The following is a 21,512-nucleotide window of genomic DNA, read 5'->3' on the forward strand; positions in this document are numbered from 1 at the left end:
CATATTGTAGACAAATAAAAGTGAACAGGAGGGAGTACTTTGGGTTATTCAGACAAAAATTCCAAAACGTTAGGATTATATTTTTTTCAAAAAATATCAGAGGTGAGAAGACAAGGTGGAGAAACACTCGAATTCTCCATGTCTGAAAATCCATTGCAGCTTCTTTTCAAAACATACGAGAAAGTATCAAATTGTATACAAACCCAACTTGCTCAATTCATAGGTCTCCCAAATGTTCCTTCATTTCATAATAATAATAATGATCACCATTCATTTTCTTTGCTCTCTTCATCTTCATCTTCTTCCAAGAATCAACCTGCTACTTCTATGCTGATTCAACATTCTGAATTGCCCAAACAGGTACTTTTTAAGGGGTCTTCAATGTTTTTTTTAAGTGTCAGATTGTAATTGTTGAACTTGAGGTATGTAGTAATGCACTATAAGTGTTTGATGAAAGTTCTCATCGAGCATCTGAGTATGTCTTTTTAATTATACGGTAAATGTATTGCTGATCTCTGAGATGGGTTTGAGCTATTTTCTTTATAACCTTGGTATCCGGGTTAGCAGTGGCGGAGCTAGAATTTTTATTAAGGGAGTTCAAAAATATAAAGCAGTCAACTCACAAGGGTTCAATATCTACTATATATGGTCAGACATCTTTATCTCTCTTTAACATCCAAGTTTTTTTTAAACCGATTTTTTATGTTATATTTAATTTCTCTATAAGAAAGATTTCACCTGTAATAGCAACAATTAACTTTATAACAGTACGCTCTTTGTAAAATTACCCTCATATAACAGCTATATTCTTTTTTTGAGAATATACTAATTAACTATCTTTATAAAAATAGAATATCTATGATTATCGATAATAAGTGTAGAGATTTTGATCAAATATTTGATCCTTTAATACACTATTTACGACAAAAAATCAGACGAATATATATATTTTCATCATTAAAAGATTTTTCTTCGCTATATAAAGTGTGATTAAGCTTAGAATTTAGTAATTAAAAAGGAAAAATTAGATTTTATGTATCTTTTTTGCCTATAACAGTGAAATATTATTTAAATGTCTATAACAGCAAAAAAATTTCGGATCCAACGATGTTGTTATATAGAGGTTTGACTGTATACATAAAAGATAATATTAACTTTAAAAGATAATATTAACTTTATCTATACAATGTAATTTTTCGCCAAATGGGTTCGGATGAACCCCTTGCCCTTATTGGCTCCGCCCTTGCTGGTTAGTTTGTGTGCAGCTCGACTAATTGCATCAATACTTGCTACCTCCCAACAACATAGGTACCTGACAACTCTATCCACCTAAGCTTGGACAGATGGGAAGAAATCACCTACTCCCTCCGTTCCAATTTATGTAATACAGTTTGACTAGGTACGAAGTTTAAGAAAGGAAGACTTTTGAAACTTGTGTTCTAAAACAAGCCATAGATAGTCATAGATATTTGTGTGGCTGTAAATCATTTCATTAAGGTAAAAGGGAAAATTTTAAATTAAATTATTTCTAAATATAGAAATGTATTATTCTTCTTGGGACAGACTAAAAAGGAAAGTGTATCACATAAATTGGGACAGAGGGAGTATATTTTTGATTAAACCGGAATTTGGACTTGATACTCATGGTTCTCAAGCCACTTCATTGACCACTAGGCACACCCTCGGGTGTTAGTTGGGGTTTGAGATATTTAACCGAATTAACAATGGTACCTTGTCTAAGTAGTTATAAAGTAGATTTCAGATTCAAAGTTATGGGTTTATGTAGGAATATCTTGTGCAGCAATTGGTCTTATATTGTATATCTGGGAGTTGATGCATCAACTAATATTAGTTTTAGGAATTTGCTCTAGACCTCTTATCCGTCGAGCTCTGTGGTATATAACTGTTCTTGAAAGATCGAAAAATGTTAAGTGCTCTTTGTTCACCTGGAGAATGTGACCCAGCCTATCTTGGTTCTCAATTGTTAACTGTTTGTTTTTGCACCGCATGTTTTTCTAAAATCTAGTAAGCTGTAATACTTGCATCACTCTTTTTAATAAAAGGGAAAATCTCAAAATATAGTTAGTGAAAATAATTTTTAATCAACCATCTTTCTCAGGAGAAAAGTGGTGGCCCAGTGACTAAAGAAGAGCTTGGAAGAGCTACTTGGACTTTTCTTCACACCCTTGGAGCTCAGGTCAAGTATCCACCTTCTCTATAGCAGCAGTTCTCTTTCTACTCACCTGTAAAAACCTTACAATTGAGAAATTTAGCTCAAGTTGTTTAGCCATTTCAGTTGAAATCTTTTTAGAAATAAGACATGTTTAATAATATTGACACATAGTTAAGCGAGGTGAGACCACTTATTACCCCTCTAATTGTGTGATCATGATAATTGATTCTTCGATTTTGATAATTAATGGTCTGGTTTTAATTTTATTATACAATTTAGTTATATTTAGTCTGCTCGAACGCTCTTGGTGATATAATAATTATGTCTTTTAAGCCCTGACACCACGGTTAAATTAAAAATAATGTCTTTTGAAAGTGTAATTATACAATAAGGTTCCACAGGGTAATCCTTATCCGGGTGGTTCCTTTTTTTTTTTTTTTTTTGGCTCGAAAGTAATACTTTTTTCTTCATTGAATATTCTTACGCGTTGACCTTTATAATCATGAGCTCACTTGTTCCTTTTTTCCAGTATCCAGACAAGCCAACCAGACAACAAAGGAAGGATGTGAAAGAACTGGTATGGTGCTCAGTCACACTAAATGACTACTTTTTCTTGATCTCAGAATTTTGTGTTTGAAAGATGATATTACATTAGGTCAAAGGCGCTACTACTTTAGAAAGTTGAGGACTAAATCTGCTAATAGTGATTATCTAGGGGTAAAATAGTTTCCCCTTATCACTAGTTCATAATGAAGAAATTTCCGTTCTTTTCTTGTGCTTTCCATCTACCAGACAAAGTTAAGGTGCCTATCAGTATGGGAAGTGTTATGCATCAATACGTCCAATTAATTGCAAGTTCTTCCATTATATACTTCTTGACCTTGATGTCCGTATCACATAATGATTCTGCTCATAGAGTTGGAGAAAAAATTGAGGCTTCTAAGAAACTAAAGGATTGGTTTTGTTCTTTGCCTGCAGATGGCAATATTATCTCGCATGTACCCTTGTAACGAATGTGCAGATCACTTCAAAGAAGTTCTAAGGTACCTACTTTATGAACTTGCATGAGAGCAATAAGTACATTTTCTTTTTGAAGAATTGTCCAGTTCATTTTCCAATTCTAAACTGTTAAACCTATAGCTATGGGATTGGCTTAAAATTCCCACATGATAGACTTTGCTAGGGGCATTTTAAAAAAAAAAAATGTGATTGGGGCGCGCCTCAAGGCGTGCTTTGGGGTGAGGCGAGGCACTGCTTGCGAAGACTGAGGCACACGCCTGGTGTCTTGCACCTAACACCGAGGCACACGCCGGCCGAACTTTACATATCTTAGCCTGTGATGGACAATTTGCCACTTAGTTTTAAGGCAAAAGTCATAGATAGCCCCCTAAACTTTGCCACATTTTCCTCTGGGGTACCTAAACCGAGGGTTGTACCTATTGGGTACCTAAACCAATCCAAATTCGATCCCATTGGGTACCTTTTGCCTACGTGGCACAACAATTGAGTCCACTTTTTCTTGGGCGTGTGGACAACTCTTTTTTCCTTAAATATTTTTTTTTTTTTTAGTTAAAATTTTACCTCTTTTAAATAAAATTTAATAGATAAATAAATTAAAAAATAACCCACCTGCCCCCCCCCCCCACCCATCTGTCCCCTGACCCCACCCCACCCCTCCCCTTTCGCCCAAAATGTTCACTGTACGTTCTCTTCTCTTCTTCTTCTTCTTCCTTTTTTTTTTTTTTTTTGTTTGTCCTTCCAGTTATGAAGGAATAAAGCCTTGTTATCCATAATGCCGTTTTTCAGAATTGTAAGTAAATATCCTCATAATTTCTCTGCCTCAAACTGTTCTTTTGCTTCTTCTTGCTTTGTATTGTAAACTAGTTAGTGGTTGATTGGCTCTTGGCTATTTAAGTTCGTAACATTCGCCTGCTTCTTCTTCTTCCTTTTTTTTTTCTTCTCTTTTTTTTCTTCTTCATTAGAACACTTCATTTCTTTTAATTATTTATATAAAATTAATTTGTGAATTGGATGTTATTTCTTACCACCGTTTTTTTTGTCCTTTTTAGATCTGAAAAGTAGTATTACCATTAAAAGTTGGTGGATCTTGTTCACCGGAAAAAATGGGGAAATTCACCATCATTTTCCTATGACTCTTTTTTTATCTCACTTTTCATTAAAAGTTGGTAGGTCTTGTAAAGACATTGATAAGACCTAAATAAGAGAAGAAAAACTTGGGTATAAATTATTTCAATTTTTTTTTTTTAATGGGGTGGGGAGACACAGGCGGTTGAGGGGTGGTGGTGTTTTCCCAACTATATAACTTTCAAGTAAAAGTGGATATATATTTTTAGTATAATAGACAAATAAAAAATGGACGGGGAGTATTATAAAAATTTATGCTATTCGGTTTCTTTTTAAATCACAAAGGGGGAGGGGCGAAGGAGATGAAAAAACATTTTATGATTTATTTTTGAAAACTGGGGGGGGGGTGTATAATTTATTTTTTTATTATTATGACGGACCCAACCGCCACGTGTCACGTTTTCATTTGACAAAGTTGCCACGTCATGGACTTTTGTTGTTAGTGTAATGCACTCTCTTAATTTTGTTGACCCAAATAAACTAAAAAGAGATGTATCCGATTATACGTTCTTAACAAGATGAAAAAGGTACCCAATCCTAGATCGAATTTGGACCGTTTCATTAGGCACCCAATAGTGTACAACCCTCGGTTTAGGTACCCCAGTGGAAAATGTGGCAAAGCTTAGGGGGCTATCTATGACTTTTGCCTAGTTATAAAAAAAAATAAAAAAATAATTAATTATGTCATGGCCCACTTGTTGATTGACTTCTATTGTATTCTTTATTGTTGTTTCCACAAAAATCATACTCTATTAAACTATACTTTTACTCCCAAAACGTAGATCTTGCTGACAAGTGACACATTCCTTTTTCATCCTTCTTTTTACCTTTTACCTTTATTTTTTATGGTGGCCGTGTTCGTAAAGTGAAAGAGTCGAGTGAAAAAAGAGATGAGTTGCAAGCAACCGAGTCAATAGTGGATATTCAAGGGCAGAAACAAATTAGTCTGCTGCTATGAAATGCTCAAAAAGATTAATGAGTTTCGTCTTGTATGTTGATGAACTTTGTTTCTCATGTTCTTGACAGATCAAATCCTGTACAAGCTGGATCTCAAGCTGAATTTTCACAATGGTTATGTCACGTGCACAATATTGTCAATAGAAGGTACTGCATCTTAATGGTTTTTCCGTTTTCTCCTGTACGTCTTTCATGTCAAGAAAGAGGACAAAAAACTATTTAAGTATGATATTATTGCATTGGCTCATCTTGTTATCAATCTTACTTGAAACTTCTTTTTTTAACCTGACCAATCATAACCTTTACTTCTCCCTGTTGATAAATGAATTTGACAAGTTCCCTTGATGTTAATTATAGAAAGATTTTCTGGAGTTGAGTATGCATCCAGTGAGAGAACTACTTCTGTAAATTGCTTTCCAGTTTTTTCTTTAATGGGTCTTTAAAGTTGAAACTTCTCTTCATCAGATTATTTCTTTTGTCTCTTTTAGAAGTTGATCATACAGACTTTATTACTGTATTTCTGAAGCAAATTCCAACAATTCTATTCAGCTTGGGCAAGCCCAAATTTCCATGTGATCGGGTCGATGCTCGGTGGGGCAAGCTTGACTGTGAGCAGCGCGCATGTGATTTGCAAGGGGCTGATAAGTTTTGGTTTTGACACATATTGCTCTTATATTAGGAACATGACATACAAGAAAAGGTAATCCCAGATTTTCTTGTAGCATTCAAATCACCAATCCAAGGAAACAAGATACAGATTTTTGATAGGATTACACCTTTGATAGCATTCAAGTAGTATTAGGTGAAGCCTCTGTTCCCAGAGAAACGTAAATTTATTTTACAATGCAAAGTGGCACATGTATCTATATTCTTGAGTGCTGGTTATAAACCCTTGAAAGCCTGAGAGACTCAATTTGTGTGAATATAACTCCCAAGAGATTCTTTTTCCATGGGTAAATACTAATGTTCTTATTTAGAATTAACAAGTACAACTGACCAAAACAGTTATAGGCTGGGGGACCAATTCGCAACTTCAGAAAGCACTTCCCCAGGAGACCATTTTGCAAGTCAAGTTCGACTGTCAAAAGTGTGCTCTCTTTTAGTTTGGTCTTCTTTTCTCTTTTTAAGTCGGGTATATGTGAAGCGGGTACTCTAAATATCTCTCTTCCGGCCTATTAAGTAAGCTAGTCAGAGATCGAAACTGAACTGAGCTAAAACATGAATACCAATTTTCAAGCACCTGTTAATATAAGAGAAATTCAAGATAAAGAGCAATTTCAGTAGCCAAACATCTTCAAAGATTGTTGACACCTTCCTCAGCGTTGGTTATGGTCGAGTCAGAGCAGCCTTTAGAGGGGATACAACTACAAAGCCTTTTGGGAAATGTGTTTTCCGGAGTAGCATGGCACGTTAAGATTAACTTACTTGGATCGATGCCTTCACCAAATCATGTTAACTTATCATGGTTAGTTCTAAATTGAGATTACAATTAATTAATGTGTATAAGATATAACTCTCATATAAATAACGCAGTGTCATGCACTTGTCGTTGAAAATGGTTCTAATCTAGTTCATGGCCTATTAGAAGTAGAAGGCGCTATGGTGGGATGTTCACAGACAGAAAAAGATTGCAGTCGGTTTGATACTAATCGAGTGACATTGCTTCTTCGGCCCGAACTAAGGAATCCCTTAGATATAAAAGGGCTCTCAATTTCAATTGAAAGAATAAGTTGAATGAAAAGTTTTTGATTCATCCATCATTATAAGCAGAAAGCACCAACAAAGATAACTTTGGTGCATGCTATATGGGCAAGCATTTCATAATATTGTAACATCCTATTGTTGGTTTAAGCATTGTTTCCGTCACAAAGTTGCTTAGGCTACTCTTAAGGAACTATACTTCAATCTAAATACACAGCTTAGAGAAAGGAATGATCTATTAGCCTAATTAACAAGCACCATTGGTAAAAATTTACCCGCAAATCTTGTTTACACCAAGCCAATAGAGGCAGGACTTGTGCTCTTCATACACACATTTACTTAATATAGATGGAGTGACATGTCGTCCTACATTAATTTTAATTGCTAGAAGTAAATTGCTTGGTTTGGTGTAAACATCGAAGTATAGTATTGATTAATCAATATGGAATGATTCAATAAGTTTTAAGAACAGTAACAGATCAAACTTCATCACCAACTCATGCCAAGACCATGAATCATTCAAGAAGAGTAAAATGTATCAAAGACCAGAGTAAATCTTCCTATTACAGCGCAGATTACAAGAATATATGATCTTTGATATATCTGAGGAAAGCTAGAGACAAGAGTATGATATTCCACCGCAACACCTAGTCCAAACAACTAAATGAAAGATTAAATACTACCCTAAGTAATCACTCAATAGTAGCGTGAACCAGTGTCATAAACGCGACCCCCTGGGTATTGGACTCTAGGTTCATACCCGTGATCCCTTCCACTGTTGCCAAGAAATCGAGCATTCTCCCTATAAGAGTCATAACTATCAGCATTATAGGCTGCTTGTCGTTCTCCTGCTGGAGAGTTATAGGCAACTTGTCGTTCTCCTGCTGGAGAGTTCATTGCCACATGGATACGAGCATTGCTAGAGCTCATGCTACTTTGTCGATAGTTGTCCAAAGCAACTTGCTCATACTGTTGTTTTCTGGCATGAGACTCCCTTCGAAGGACCTCATCTCTGTGACTAGCTTGCCGAGCACGAAGGGCAACTAGCTGTTCTTGATACTGTGCATTGATTGCATTTATCCGCTGAAACATAAGCAAATAATGTTACTCTCATAGAAACAAGATTTCTATACCGATAAAAGCTTAACACGCATTGTCCCATACAAAAACATAGAGAAATTCTAATCTCAATAGTTACCCATGACTGATCTAAAATTAATCCTAAGATGAAGAATCGTGCAAGATTTTGCACTGGATTTTGTCGATATATGGGTGACAATTTACAATATACATGACATGAATACAAAGTAAAGAATAGAAGCACTTGCGGAAGTGTCATAAACTGCAATCTGAGCATCTTACTGGTCTTTAATCAGTTCACTTCCAAGGCTAATTATAGCATCTCATGACCACAAATTCAAGATAACTGTGAAGCAGCGCAGCACTGAGCCTAATAATATAATTTTCTTTTGGTTTCTGTGTGTACTATTAACATTGAAAATAAATCTCCTATAGCAGCAAAAGAAGCTACTATGTACATTTGATCTCAAGCCCTGGTCTCAAACCCTACCTTACCTTTATTTTATCAATCCAATTGCCGCCCTTCAGAAGTTATCTCACAAGCCAGATGAGGGGTTGTTTTCCCTTTTAACTAATTTTTGGAAAAGGTCGCTTTACCATAACTAATAAACACTTGTCCTTGGAATAATACTTGCATAGTGTTCAAGCTCATATATATCACACCCTATTTCGTCCTATGATTCCCTCTGCAGTTATTCCCAGTTTCATGTTTTCCACATCAAAGTTTGTTGTCAGTTTGTGAAGTTAACTAAATAAAAGACTGTCATTTATCTCCACCCCAAGTAGAACCATGTCTCAAAACGAAGAATCCCTAAACGAGACATATGTCTGGCCAGGGTTAGAAGGAACGACATTCGTGACAAGGAAACCTGTAACTCACCTAAGTCACAACCATTTTAATCTCTACTGACTGGAAAATAAGATAGAGAGCTCTGTTACCTTTTTCAAAAAAAAAAAAAAAGGAAAAAAAGATAGAGAGCTATACTTTGATTCTTCTTTTTTTTAGTACTTGCTAAGTTATCCCCGAGTTTTGAAGGTTGAGGTTGGTCCTAAGATTGGTCCCAGAAGGATTTCTCGGTCATCAAAAAAAAAATATAGCGGGACTTAGATCTGGACCATCTGGTTTACAATTTTGCCAAGTTTATTGAGCTTGACCAGTAAGTACGGCTAATCCTAATTTTTGATTTGCAATTAGATCTTAAATGCCACCAAATACTGGCTGAAACATGAATAATTTTGCAACAGAAACAGGAAGGGAAAAGGCCATAACTGAAATTCAAGTGAGAACCAAAGAACAGAAATGAATGTGTATGGATTATGCATTTCCACTGAGAAGAAAGGCTCAGAAATCTAGTGCACCATATGAAGAGAAAAGAAGGTTCAAAATAGCTGAAATTGCATAAAACATCAGCAAAAATCTATCTCAGTACTTTTTTATTCATCCTCCCCAGCCCCCCAAGCTTTCATCAGTTACATACACATCTTTAGAAAGTAAAAAATGAGAAGATAAAAGCCTCAGAAAATTCGAGACTCAGCATTTAATTATCCTTCTTTTACACCTTGTACTAGTTTATAGCCACAAACTTAGTTTGGGTATACAAGCTTTCTTGATAAGACAGAAACTGTAAACAAGGAAGTTGCAGATTTCCGGTTCTGTGAAACCAGTATTATGTATAAGAAAATTCATTTGTAGATTATTGCAGCAAGTAGGTATGATAATCTCCCCTCTGGTCTTAACTATTCACTGTTGTTCTACCCATGCAGGGCGGGCATTCTAGAAAAGCAGCAAAAGAATAAGGACAAAAATTTCAGTACCTACCATATGTACAGGAAAGGGAAACAGACTATAGAAGAAACATCAACAGAGTGTAACCTACCTAAATTAAAGGCCAAAGTCATAGACAGCCCCCTAAACTTGTCCACAGATTCCTCATGGCCACCTAAACCTAAGCTTGTTCCAATTGAACACCTGCACTATTAAAAAATGTGCCTATTGGACACTTTTTGCTGATGTTGCGAAATGTGTGTTATACACACAAGAGAGGAGCGTGAAAGACATTATTTACCCTATTTTCATTTATTTTTATTTCTTCTCCTTCTTCTTCACGTTTTCTCCTTCCCGCTGCCGCCGCTGATGCCGCCACCACCGGCGAAATTCAGTCCCTCCACCATGAACCACTGCTCCCTCATCTCCCCCTCTCTTCATTTTAAATAGCTTTTTCCTTTCTTCTTCTTTTTCAGTTTTTTTTTTTTTTTTTTTTTCAAATCTTTTTTCTCTTTCTTCTTCTCTTTCACAGTAAACCTGACCACCATTTTCAGCCGAACCAAACCTCTGTAATATCCAACATTTTCTATGAAAATTTATTTCTTTCATTAATCCATTAATTCATCCTTAAAATAATAAGTTATTTATCCATAAACTATTTATTAGACATTAAATTAAAATATTAGATTTAATAGATGAAACAAAAGATTCGCCGGAGAAAATTTTCCGGCCAATATTCATGAAAGTTCTGACTAACTCTTCATATTTTATAGATTTGGAGAAACTTTTTGCGGAAGGTTTTCTGAAACAAAAGGAATAAGAAAAAAAAAAGGAAAAGGAGAGAGAGGTATGTTGGTAAGTACAGTTTTGGTCGGATGTTGGCAGTGCACCGGCGTGGATCTAAGGTGAAGGAGACGAAAAGAATTTTTGAAGGGAGGAAGAAGAAAGGGGAGAGGGGGATTTATCTTGGAAGTGAACGGACATGGCTTGGGAAGAGAAAGAGATGGATGGATGGGCAATGAGGTAGTTTCTACGACAAAGAAAGAAGAAAGGGGAATGGTAGGGTGGGGTGGTGTTGGCGGGGGCGCAGATGATTTTTTTTTATTATTATACTTATTTTGGACCCCAATGCCACATGTCATTTTTTAATTGGTCATTTTGCCACGTCACCGCCAGTGTAATACACACATTTTATATTTTTTGCTGATTGTAAAAAAAGTGTCTAAATGGTACAAATTCGGAGGGGTTTAGGTGTTTAATCGGAACAAGCGTCAGTTTAGGTGGCCATGAGGAATCTGTGGACAAGTTTAGGAGGCTGCTTATGACTTTGGCCTAAATTAAATGTTGAACATATACATCTTTTGAAAATTGGACATACAAGCTTAACCGTGGATCCTTATTCTCAACGCTCAAGTACTACAGACTACTTGGTAAATTTAAATACTTGATTGGCTTGATCCAAATTTTGGAAGAGGACACACAGATATTATTCAATCTCATTGAAGGAAGAAAACTGCAAGAGCGGTGTCTATAAAAATAGTCCATTCATCTACCAGTAGACCTTTTTTTTTTTTTATTGTTGACTCATCTGAAAATGCTCCAACCATTGCCATTAACGAGTTGTTTTTACGAGTAATAGCCAACATCAAACTAACCTAATGCAGTCACTGGTACACAGTTGCTAAGACCAGCCTTTCCTTGCTCTGAACTCTTTACCCAGTGATAGACAAAATATTTGACGCACTATACATAACATATAAGCCAACGTGACTAAAGATTATGATATATTGTCAGCACTGTCAAGCAAACTTCATACAAGCTCCAAAATTGATATCTAATTAATTGACTAATAGTAAGATTATTAAGCATCTAAACTCCATCGCCATAAAACAGTTTGCAAAGTATTTTCTGGCTAGACTTTAGATATGGCATTTAAAAGGTTTACTTGGATTTTGATCTGATATCTTTTTTACGTCATATTTTGATCTGTTTTACTATAGCAGACAGTGCCCAAAATTAGAAAAAGGGTGGAGACAAAATATCAAGGTAAGGTATTGATTTTCTGTTGCAAGAAACTTAAGGAGAAGATAAGCTTTGAGGAATTGCAAGAATGCTCTTAATTGAAAAGAACTAAGATTTTAAGGGAATATAGATACTGCATGTTGTGGTATTATTACCCTTTTGATGCACCTCTTTAAAACTTGACTTAATGAAGAATTTACGGAGCACTTAAGTAAGCTGAACTAACCTCCCTGTGCCTAGAATTTTCTGCATCCTCTGCATCATTTTGCTCCTTGGTCAGTTTCATTATATCATCAAGGAATTTCTGTTCAAGAACTTCCAGAGTCTGCTGCACAGGTTTATCTTCATAACCAATATCCATATCTTCTTCACGAGGCTGTGCTCTGGGATCCTTGACACCTTGATTCTCTAATGCCAACCTTGGATCAGTCCTCTGGCCCTGGTAGTAGGATCTAGATGCTTCACTCCCCTGACCTATAGGAAAGGCACTGTTGAATGAGTTGAAACATAGAAAGACAAGCACTAGTTTTCAAAAATAAAATAGAAAAGAATTGTTGAGTTCACAACCTTATAAAGTTACCTATGTATCTCTAGGACAGTATTTTTTTTTTTTTAAAAAAAAAAAAATGCTGGTACACTAAGCTCCCGCTATGCACGGGGTCCGGGGAAGGGCCATATAATGCCTTTTAATCAGAATGAGCAAATACAATACATACAAACACATTCTAACATTTGTAAGTCAGTGTTATTAACAAAATAGGAAGGTAAGAAAGAAGTAAAGCCTACATGGAAGGCAGCAAAACTCCCAAAAAGCTACAAGGCCATTATCAAGCTTTTGAAAGGATCTGTGCCATGACTTAAACAGCAGTTGCTGGGGGTCATAGTACCCACATTTTTGCATCAAAAACTAACCAATAATCAAGTGGGGACTGTAGCTACGGATGCAGCTGATGGCCTTGTACGAGGAATGGAATCATAAGAGGAATGGAAGTGTTCCTTCTGTTATAAATCAATTTGTGCACTTCAACTTTCAGGCAGCAGGAACACTTCAAATTCATGCTTCAAATAAGATTTTGTCTAATCTAACTTTTTTAGAGATAACATATTGTCAACCAGCACCCAAAGCTGTAACCAAGTGGTCAAAGCGGGTGCAAATCTTGGGAGTAAAAATCCAATTCCAGTAGAGACAAAAGATACTCGGTGATTTCTTCCTATCTGCCTAAACCTTGGTAGACAAAGTTACCTGGCGCTGCTGGTGGGAGGTAGCAGGTACCCGGCAGAATAGTCGAGGTTTGCGCAAGATGGCCTAGACACAATCATTGTTTAAAAAATTATCAGCTGGTTTGAGGTAATCTTCATCTTCTAGTTGAGGATAGAGTTTCCTTTATTTTACAAGTTATTTCTTAGAGTCCTTATTCTATAAATTAAAATGCTTAATGCAACTGAAAATACAGGCACCTCTCTCTAAATGTAACAACGTAAAAGGCCTATGAATCACAGAAATTGAATCTAATATATCAAGGAAAAAACATCATGGCCGCATGCATAGGCATTTCAGGTCTGTCAAATGTTAAACTCTTATAGTCATGTTATTGGCTTGTTATCGAAAGCATATCAGACGTCTGCCTAGAGTGGTCGTTACATAAGCTTTATTGGAGTTGACAGAAGGAATGGTTTTAAACCCCTGCAGTCCTGTCCAAATTCTTTTCATTTACAATATTTTTTCTGAAACCGGTAACTTGACTTTTCATTTACGATATTAAAACAAACTTCATTTACAATATTTTTTCTGACACCAGTAACTTGACTTTTCATTTACAATATTAAAACAAACTTCATTTAGGAAGGACAGAGTTCAAATGTGAGAGGACAAGTCGCTCTAAGAAATCCATCAATAAATCAACTATTTCCAAACCCCATATAAAGTTGGAGTTGGTTATATGAATCCTCTAAAACCATTATGCTCTACAGAAAAGGGCCAAAAACGCTCCTGGACTATCGAAAAAGGTCCAAATATACCCTTCATCCACCTATTTTGTTGAAAATCCTCTGGTTACCTTTTTGGCTCACTTATTCCCTTATGACTAACGTTCAACACTAAGCTTAAAAAATTATTTAAATTCCATGTGGCATGTTATTACTGATCCGATTTTAAATTCTGGCCCCAATTAAATAAATCCACCTACCCTGTTTTCTGACTTACACGACCCAAACAATAACCCACCCAGAAAACATAAAATCTCTCCGGAAAAATCATTTTCGGCCATTTTTGCTCTACTTCCTCTTCTTCTTTATTCTTTTTTTCCCAAAACACCCATAGCCTCAGCAGAAAGCTCACAACTTCCCTCTAACAATAGCAATTTAAACCCACATATACAGAATTCAGAAACATTCTGAACAATTCATGTCATGTGATCGATCAGTACTATTGAGCACTGAGCAGTACCGTTTTTCTCTAGAATCCTTAAAAGCACTTAAAAAGAATAATTAATGATCTGAACAAAGTACTGGTTACAAGGAAACTGATGATGATAAGTCAAAATTTGGGATTCTCGTTAAAGATGAAATAGTACAGTTAATTATCCGAGAAGGAGAACAAATTCAAAATTCAGATCCAAATTGTGGTAAATCATTGAAAATCAAATAATAATTAATTCACATATTAAAACAAGGAAAAGAATAAATGTGTAATAGATACATACATCAATAGTAAGATCGATCGTAGAATATAATTTATTTTATTTCTGGCCTGCAGGTAGCATTCATAATTTACACAAGACACCTTCTCTTCCTGTTACCACCATAAATTTAGAATTCTCATCAACATAGCTGAAGAATGAATCTACTTCCAAACCAGAAAAGTATTTTTGCTCTATTTTTTGGAAATAAAAAATAAAGAAGAGGAAGTAGAGCAAAAATGGCCTAAAATGATTTTCCCATCGAGATTTTATGTTTTCCGGATGGGTGAGTGTGTGGGCTGGGTAAGTCAGAAAACCGGGTGGGTGGATTTATTTAATTCGGGCCAGAATTTAAAATTGGACTAGTAATAAGATACCACGTGGAATTTAATTTTTTTTTTTTTTTTTTTTTATAAGTCAATGTTGACAGTTAGTCATAAAGGCATACGTGAGCCAAAAAGTAACCAGAAGGGTATTTTCAGCAAAATAGTGGATGAAGAATATATATAGACCTTTTTCAATAGTCCGGGGGCATTTTTGGCCCTTTTCCGTATATACTCTATCCAGGGCCATATCATTCCAACACTACTTTGCTTATGAATACTTGTCTTTTTGAAGGAAAATAGGACCTTTAAAACTAGATGTTACCAAAATCTCTCACTTATGAACTAGCACTGTAGCACATAAGTCTTTAACCAAATTAAATATAAAAAGAAGTCTTTAACCAAATTTAAAAAGCTCCTAAAAACACCAACCCTAATGTAAGTATTAAAACAATAGTTAAATCTATAATCTCGAATAGTTTCCCTCACTTGTGTGGATCTTTTGCCAAGACGAAGCAAGGTTTCCACAAAAATGGAAGTTCTAATTAATTTATTTACAACACAGCACCAAAGGGTGTGGCCTAGCGGTCAATAAATAGGTCGAGAACCATGATTTCTCAGGTTCAAATCCCAAGCAAAAACACTAGTGATTTCTTCCTACCTGTCCATCTATGATGGACTCTTTAAAAATGGTGACGGGTGAGAGGTGGCGAGGATCCTCCAAAAAATAAGTGCATTTTTGGAGGATCCAAACACCACGGTTATCGGAACAAAAAGAAAGTACCTTATATGGTCTAGATTATACTTCTCCTAATTGGATGCAACAATTATTCCCAAAATATTGCCTAGCAAATAATCAGAACAAAAAAGAAACTACAACAACAACAACTACCCCTCAGTCCCAAATATTGCCTAGCAAATAATCAGAAGCAAACTACAACAACAACAACTACCCCTCAGTCCCAAATTGGCATGTCTGGCTGCCAGCCTACCACAACCCTCATCCTTTATCCGAGCTTGGGACCGGCAATGTAAACAAACTCAATCACAAGAAAACCAAAAAAAAAAAAAAAAAAAAAATCCCACCTAGTCTTCTACGGAAAATCTAAAAAGGGTATCTGAAAAATCCAATCTTTATTTAATCTGTGTACAAAACAGCAAGTAATAAGCTAAAAATAAATTTTTTAATTAATTTATCTACAAAACCGCAAGTAATAAGCAAAAACACTTGAAATCCAACCAAAAAAAAAAAATAGCAAGATTTAGAAAGAAAAATTTGCCTTCAAGAAACATGTTAGAAGACATTGAATTAGTGGGTAATTTAGTTTTCTAGGGAAAATCTATAAAGGGTATCTGAAAAATCAAATTTATAGTCAATCCATCTACAAAACAACAAGTAACAAGCAAAAACACTGGAAATCCAACCAAGATATATATATATATATATATATATATATATATATATATATATATATTAAAAAGATTTAGAGAAAAAATTTACCTTCAGGAAACATGTTGGGAGACATTGAATTTGTTGGCAATTTTGGGGTTTCTCTTTCCCATCTCCATTGTTGATGATGTTGTTCATTCTTTATCTGTTGTTGTTGTAGTTGCACTGTTTGAGGGACAGAATTGTAATTTGCATCATCAACACCACCGTAATGTCCACCGCCGGGACGTCTCATTTTTTTGGTCAGAATTTGTAAATAATTTTGTCACTAGGAAAAGGGTTTGAAGATGCTAAAAATAAGTGTATATCAATGGTGAGGTTTGAATATTAATGGTACCCTTATTAGTAGTGATTGTACATTTTTTTTTTTTTTTTTTTTTTAGCAAAGACAACTATTTTTTTTTCCCCTTTTTTTGGGAAAGGTAGCTTCTCAATTAATCAAAAGAGAGCACGTCACAGAAAAAAGATGGCAGGACCGCAGGGCCGGAGCCAGCATACGGTTTGCAAATTCGGCCGTATCCAGTAATTTTGATTTAAATTCTGTATTTATTTTGAAAAATTTGTGAATAAGTTTAAATTGTTATTTTAGAACCCAGTAACTTAAACAAATTAGAATTTCGAACCTACAAACTTCAAATTCTGGCTCCGCCTCTAGGTAGAACAGACCTTCATTCCATTGAACCAGATATAGAAACAGGGGGAAGCCTGAGCAGCTTGATTCGCTAATTTTCTAATTAGAGAAACAGACAATAATTGAAAACTTTTTATAACAATCATAAACAAGAGAATCAAAATAAGAGTTAATTGAAATGTTTCCTTCGAGAGCTTAAAGAACTAGCTAATTATCTGTCTCAATCACCACACGACTATAGCAAAACCGCTCTTCAACCAGCCGAGAGCTTCCCGAACGCTCATAATCTTTGCAACTATCGGGCAACTTTTAAATAGATTTGTTTGACAATAAAAGGGCTCGCTAGTAACTAGTTTGAAGCATAATGATTACAAAATTATTTAATAAAAAATAAATATATACCTCTTCCATCCTAATTTACGTGCACCATTTGATTAGACATGAAATTTAAAAAGAAGAGAGAGACTTTTAAAATTTGTGATCTTAAACAAGATTTAAATATTTGTGAGGTTATAAATTATTTTATATTATAAAATAAGAAATTTAAAGTTAAATATTTCTGAATATATAAATGTAATATTTTTGACAAAAAAAACTAAAAAGGAAATTAGTGCGCTACATAAATTAAGACAGAGACCGTATTTGTTATCCTATGTTTATTTTGTTGTACTAAAATTGAAATACAACATGTGATATATGTGTGTTTTATGCTTGTTCCAAATCGCAGTGCCTCTCTCCTAAATGTATCATTGATTATGATTTTTGTGTGGACGTGACACTGATTTGTTTATAACCGTTCTTTCATAGATGATCAGAAAGAACAGTGACTCAATTTAAAGACAAGAATTTAAGGGGATTAATTACATGAGGGAATTAATCGTGGTGACATAGTTCACGAATAGAATAGCGAAGTTTCCAAACAACAATAATATTACAAACAAAACGATGTGAATCTCAAGTTTTTATTATAGTTTGTTAAATTATTCGCTACCATAAAACTTTTGATAAATGTGATGCGCTTATGAGTGATATATCCTCTCAAATAGGAACTGCAATCATTTAATATATGTGAATACAATATATTTTGTGAGGGTGACCAAGTGTGTGAAAATGACTCCATATCTTTATTTCCATTAACAAAGAATCATAGTGAAACTAATGAGACCATAGAGGTTACGTTTTTTGGATAAAGAGCATATGGTTCTGTGCACTATCAATTTTCAGCTAATTCTTTGGGCCTGTGATTTAATAATTATTAGCTGGAAGCCTGGAACAAGTATAAATTCTTGTGATATTATCAAATTTTGGCATATAAATTTTGAAATATGTCTAACAACAAACGTCATAGAAATATAAAACGTGTCAAAGTTTTTAAAGATATTTCTCTTGTTAGAATAAAAATAGGCCTAGTGACTCATTCCTCACAAGAATTTCACACCAAAAGTTTGTGATGTCAGATAGCTTAGAATCTATTTGGCCAAACTAAAATTGTCTAAAGTAAGTTTAGTTGAGAATCCAAATTAATCGAGGCAAAAATTTAAACATCTAAAGCCAAATAAAGTAAAATTGTTTAACATATTTTTCAATAACTCAATTTTTAAATATCCTTTTTTAACTTAAGATACTTTCTTTTTTTGTTGCAAAAACTTCCCAAACGGAAACCTGGATGCCCATTGTCTACCTATAAAGCAATACCACTCAATTAACCTTTTAGCTTTTGTTGGAACAAAACATACTGAAAATAATAAATTAAAGAAGGGTTAAAAAAGACAGTGAAGAAAAATTATGAGAATCCAATTGATGCTGGGACAGACATGACACCAAGTCAAAGTTGGCTAACAAGATTTTGTCTGGCTAACTATACACTATAGCTTTACCAACATCATCATCAACTAAAAAAAAGTAAGAGGATACTCCGGTATCATTCTAATTTATGTAGCGGTGTTTGACTGATTATTAAACTTTAAAAAAAATCAAAACTTTTAAAATATATGGTCTAAATCAAGTTATAGAATAACTGTAAATCATCTCATTAAGGATAAATGAAAAATCTTATTTAAATTATTTTTAAATAAGAAAGTATATTAAGTATGACACATAAATTGAAACACAGGGAATACTAGTATGTAAAAGGCTCATAATTAAGATAAAATGGTTGTATTGACCTCCATTAAAATCTTTCTTGATCTCTCTCTTTTTGTTATTTGGCTACGTACACAAAACTCCTTTTTTGACAAAAGAGTAAAAACTAAGAGAGGAAAATCATATTTGTAATGACTAATGATACATAGAATTATATATCATAAAATACTATAATCAAATAATTTGATTAATACTTTGGATTAATGATGATCACCATTAAGAGGTGGCAATGCAATAAGGCTCCCAAATTATTAGAGATCTCCTCGGCTCTTTGCAGCTTCTCAACAAAGGCACCAAATTATTGTTCATAGATGCCTTGTTCCCTCTGATTAGCACCAAGTCTTGCTTATTGTTGTTGTAGTACATGTCCTTGTTGCGTTGTTCTGCAACAGTGGAATTATTCACAATGTTTGCCACTGTTGGCTTTTTCCTCCAAAAGTTCTCATAGGCATTTAATGAGGCTGCAGCCGCCGGTGGTGGTGGTGCCGGGATTACCTCAGCCACCCCTGGTGGTAGAGGAAGTGACTGAGAAACCGATGAAGGATAAGTGTAACATTCTCTAATATTACTAGTATATTTCTCCTCCTCGGTCATCGAGTTTACTGAGCAGTTGAACCTGCTGTTAAGATTGAAATAACCGGATGTCATGCTGAAACTGACAGTACATCTAGACCATGTTAGTGGATTCTTTTTCTCTAGCATCATCGGGGCTGATGTTTTCACATTTGTCACCTCACTTGACATTCTTGGACTTTGTTCCATCACGACGCCCTCGCCTTCTTCTTCTTCTTCTTCATTATTACCACCACTATCTGAGTGGGGTGTTTCATTACCTTCAACTTCTTGCATATCGTCGAACACTCTCTCAAACACGTCAGGTTCATCATCATAGTTCTCCATTTCTAGTTTGGAATCATTTTGATTGATGAAGGTGAGAAGAAGGTGGCCATGAACGCGTTGGGCATGGAGATTATTAGATGGAACAGAAGCCGCTTCAAGAATCAATCTACCATTTTGTCTGCGCGATTGCATGTGAACAGAAGGTAGAGAAGGAGGAAAGGATTTTGGAGAAGATATTAATCTCTTGCTATAATTATACTTTACAACTCCAAAATCCTCAAAGGAATTTTGTTGTTTTTGTTGTTCTTGACAATGATAGTCTTTGTCATTGTTCGAGTCTTCGGTATCCGACTTAGGTGAAGAGGAAAAGCAATCAGAGCTAGACTCTGATCCAAGACTCTCAGTGCAAATTTCAAGACTCCTTTCACTCAAAGAACTTTTTGATTTTTTGTCAAGAGGATGAACATAAGGACTAGTTGAAATTAGCTTATTGGTTGAGTCTTCATTCTTTGAAGATAGAATTGAACTCCAATCAAATGTTATAATTGGCTGATCTTTGAGTTCCTCATGATGATCTTCTTCTCCAGTTGAAGAAGAAGAAGAATCAACATTATCAAGAATTGACACTATCCCTTGTTTCTCCATGCTAATTGCCTCTTCTTCTTTTATCTTTGAAGATAAGTTGAAGTTCTTGATCATGCTAACACAATGTGTTGACATCTTGAAGAAAGGGAAATATATATGGAGGAAATTATGAATATTGATAGAATTGGTAGTAAGTGTTGTTGATTTTTTTTTTTTTTTGTTTGGCTGATACTTGGATTGCAATTACAATGAGGCTGTGGAGGGTTATTTATAGGAAGCTCAAGAAGCTTTTGGTGGAACCTTTTCCCATTCAATATTATTCCGTTCGTTCAAATTTATCATTTATGTGGTGGTGTTTCATTGGATATGGAGTTAAATAAAGGGATAAAAGATTTTTGAAACTTAAGGTTAAAAATAAGTTATAGATGTTTGTGTCTATATATCATCTGATTAAAGGTAAAATAAAAATTTTATAGTTAAATTATTTTTAAAATATAGAAACACAATATTTTGAGAACAAACTAAAAAAAGTGTGTCACATAAATTGGGACAAATGAAGTAACTACTTCGTCCCTATCCATGTGATATGCTTTCTTTTTAGGGAAAAGGGCTAAATATATTCTCTGAACTAATTTTGGATCAAAAATATCCCTCCGGTCATTAAAGTTTTCCAATATGCCCCTCTTTTAACGGAAATTCCCAAACTTTCCAAAATAACCCAATTTTATTTTTAAACCTGCTCCATTATTTAACCCAACCCAACTAAGTAATAACCCATACTATCCCCTTATTCCCCTCCAATTCTCTCAACGAAATGAAATCGGGTTATTATAAGTTTGGTCGGCTTAAATAATGGAACGGGTTTAAAAAATGAAATCGGATTATTTTGAGAATTTCCATTAAGAGAATGGTATATTTGAAAACTTTAATGGCGGGAGGGGTATTTTTGACCCAAAATTAGTTCGGAGGATATTTTTAGCCCTTTTCCCAAAGTAGAGGGTTATTTTTGACCCTTTTCCC

The 21,512-nt window shown here is 34.8% G+C and overlaps 3 protein-coding genes across 4 annotated transcripts; 1 reads left to right on the plus strand and 2 right to left on the minus strand.

The window, feature by feature from the left end:
- The first annotated feature begins 99 nt into the window (after window positions 1-99).
- Window positions 100-6,233, plus strand: LOC132065527 (FAD-linked sulfhydryl oxidase ERV1). The gene is made up of 6 exons (XM_059458955.1): window positions 100-360; window positions 2,120-2,197; window positions 2,703-2,750; window positions 3,152-3,216; window positions 5,345-5,422; window positions 5,825-6,233. Exons 1-6 carry the CDS (start codon window positions 139-141, stop codon window positions 5,931-5,933), a joined length of 600 nt encoding a protein of 199 aa, XP_059314938.1. The 5' UTR covers window positions 100-138; the 3' UTR covers window positions 5,934-6,233.
- Window positions 6,234-7,461: 1,228 nt separating this feature from the next.
- On the minus strand, window positions 7,462-16,618 carry LOC132065528 (uncharacterized). Of its 2 annotated transcripts, XM_059458956.1 has the most exons (4): window positions 16,346-16,618; window positions 13,087-13,149; window positions 12,070-12,317; window positions 7,462-8,059 (listed from the first exon to the last, which is right to left on the minus strand). In XM_059458956.1, exons 1-4 carry the CDS (start codon window positions 16,527-16,529, stop codon window positions 7,673-7,675), a joined length of 882 nt encoding a protein of 293 aa, XP_059314939.1. In that variant the 5' UTR covers window positions 16,530-16,618; the 3' UTR covers window positions 7,462-7,672. The 2 variants fall into 2 exon arrangements, with proteins under 2 accessions (XP_059314939.1, XP_059314940.1); XM_059458957.1 differs by lacking the exon at window positions 13,087-13,149 and having other exon boundaries at window positions 16,346-16,612.
- Window positions 16,619-19,042: 2,424 nt separating this feature from the next.
- On the minus strand, window positions 19,043-20,718 carry LOC132062941 (protein FAF-like, chloroplastic). The gene has a single exon (XM_059455402.1). The coding sequence runs from the start codon at window positions 20,625-20,627 to the stop codon at window positions 19,284-19,286; it is 1,344 nt and encodes a 447-aa protein (XP_059311385.1). The 5' UTR covers window positions 20,628-20,718; the 3' UTR covers window positions 19,043-19,283.
- Window positions 20,719-21,512: the final 794 nt, after the last annotated feature.

This window comes from Lycium ferocissimum, chromosome 7 (genome assembly GCF_029784015.1).
Source record: "Lycium ferocissimum isolate CSIRO_LF1 chromosome 7, AGI_CSIRO_Lferr_CH_V1, whole genome shotgun sequence".
Lineage (NCBI taxonomy): Eukaryota > Viridiplantae > Streptophyta > Magnoliopsida > Solanales > Solanaceae > Lycium > Lycium ferocissimum.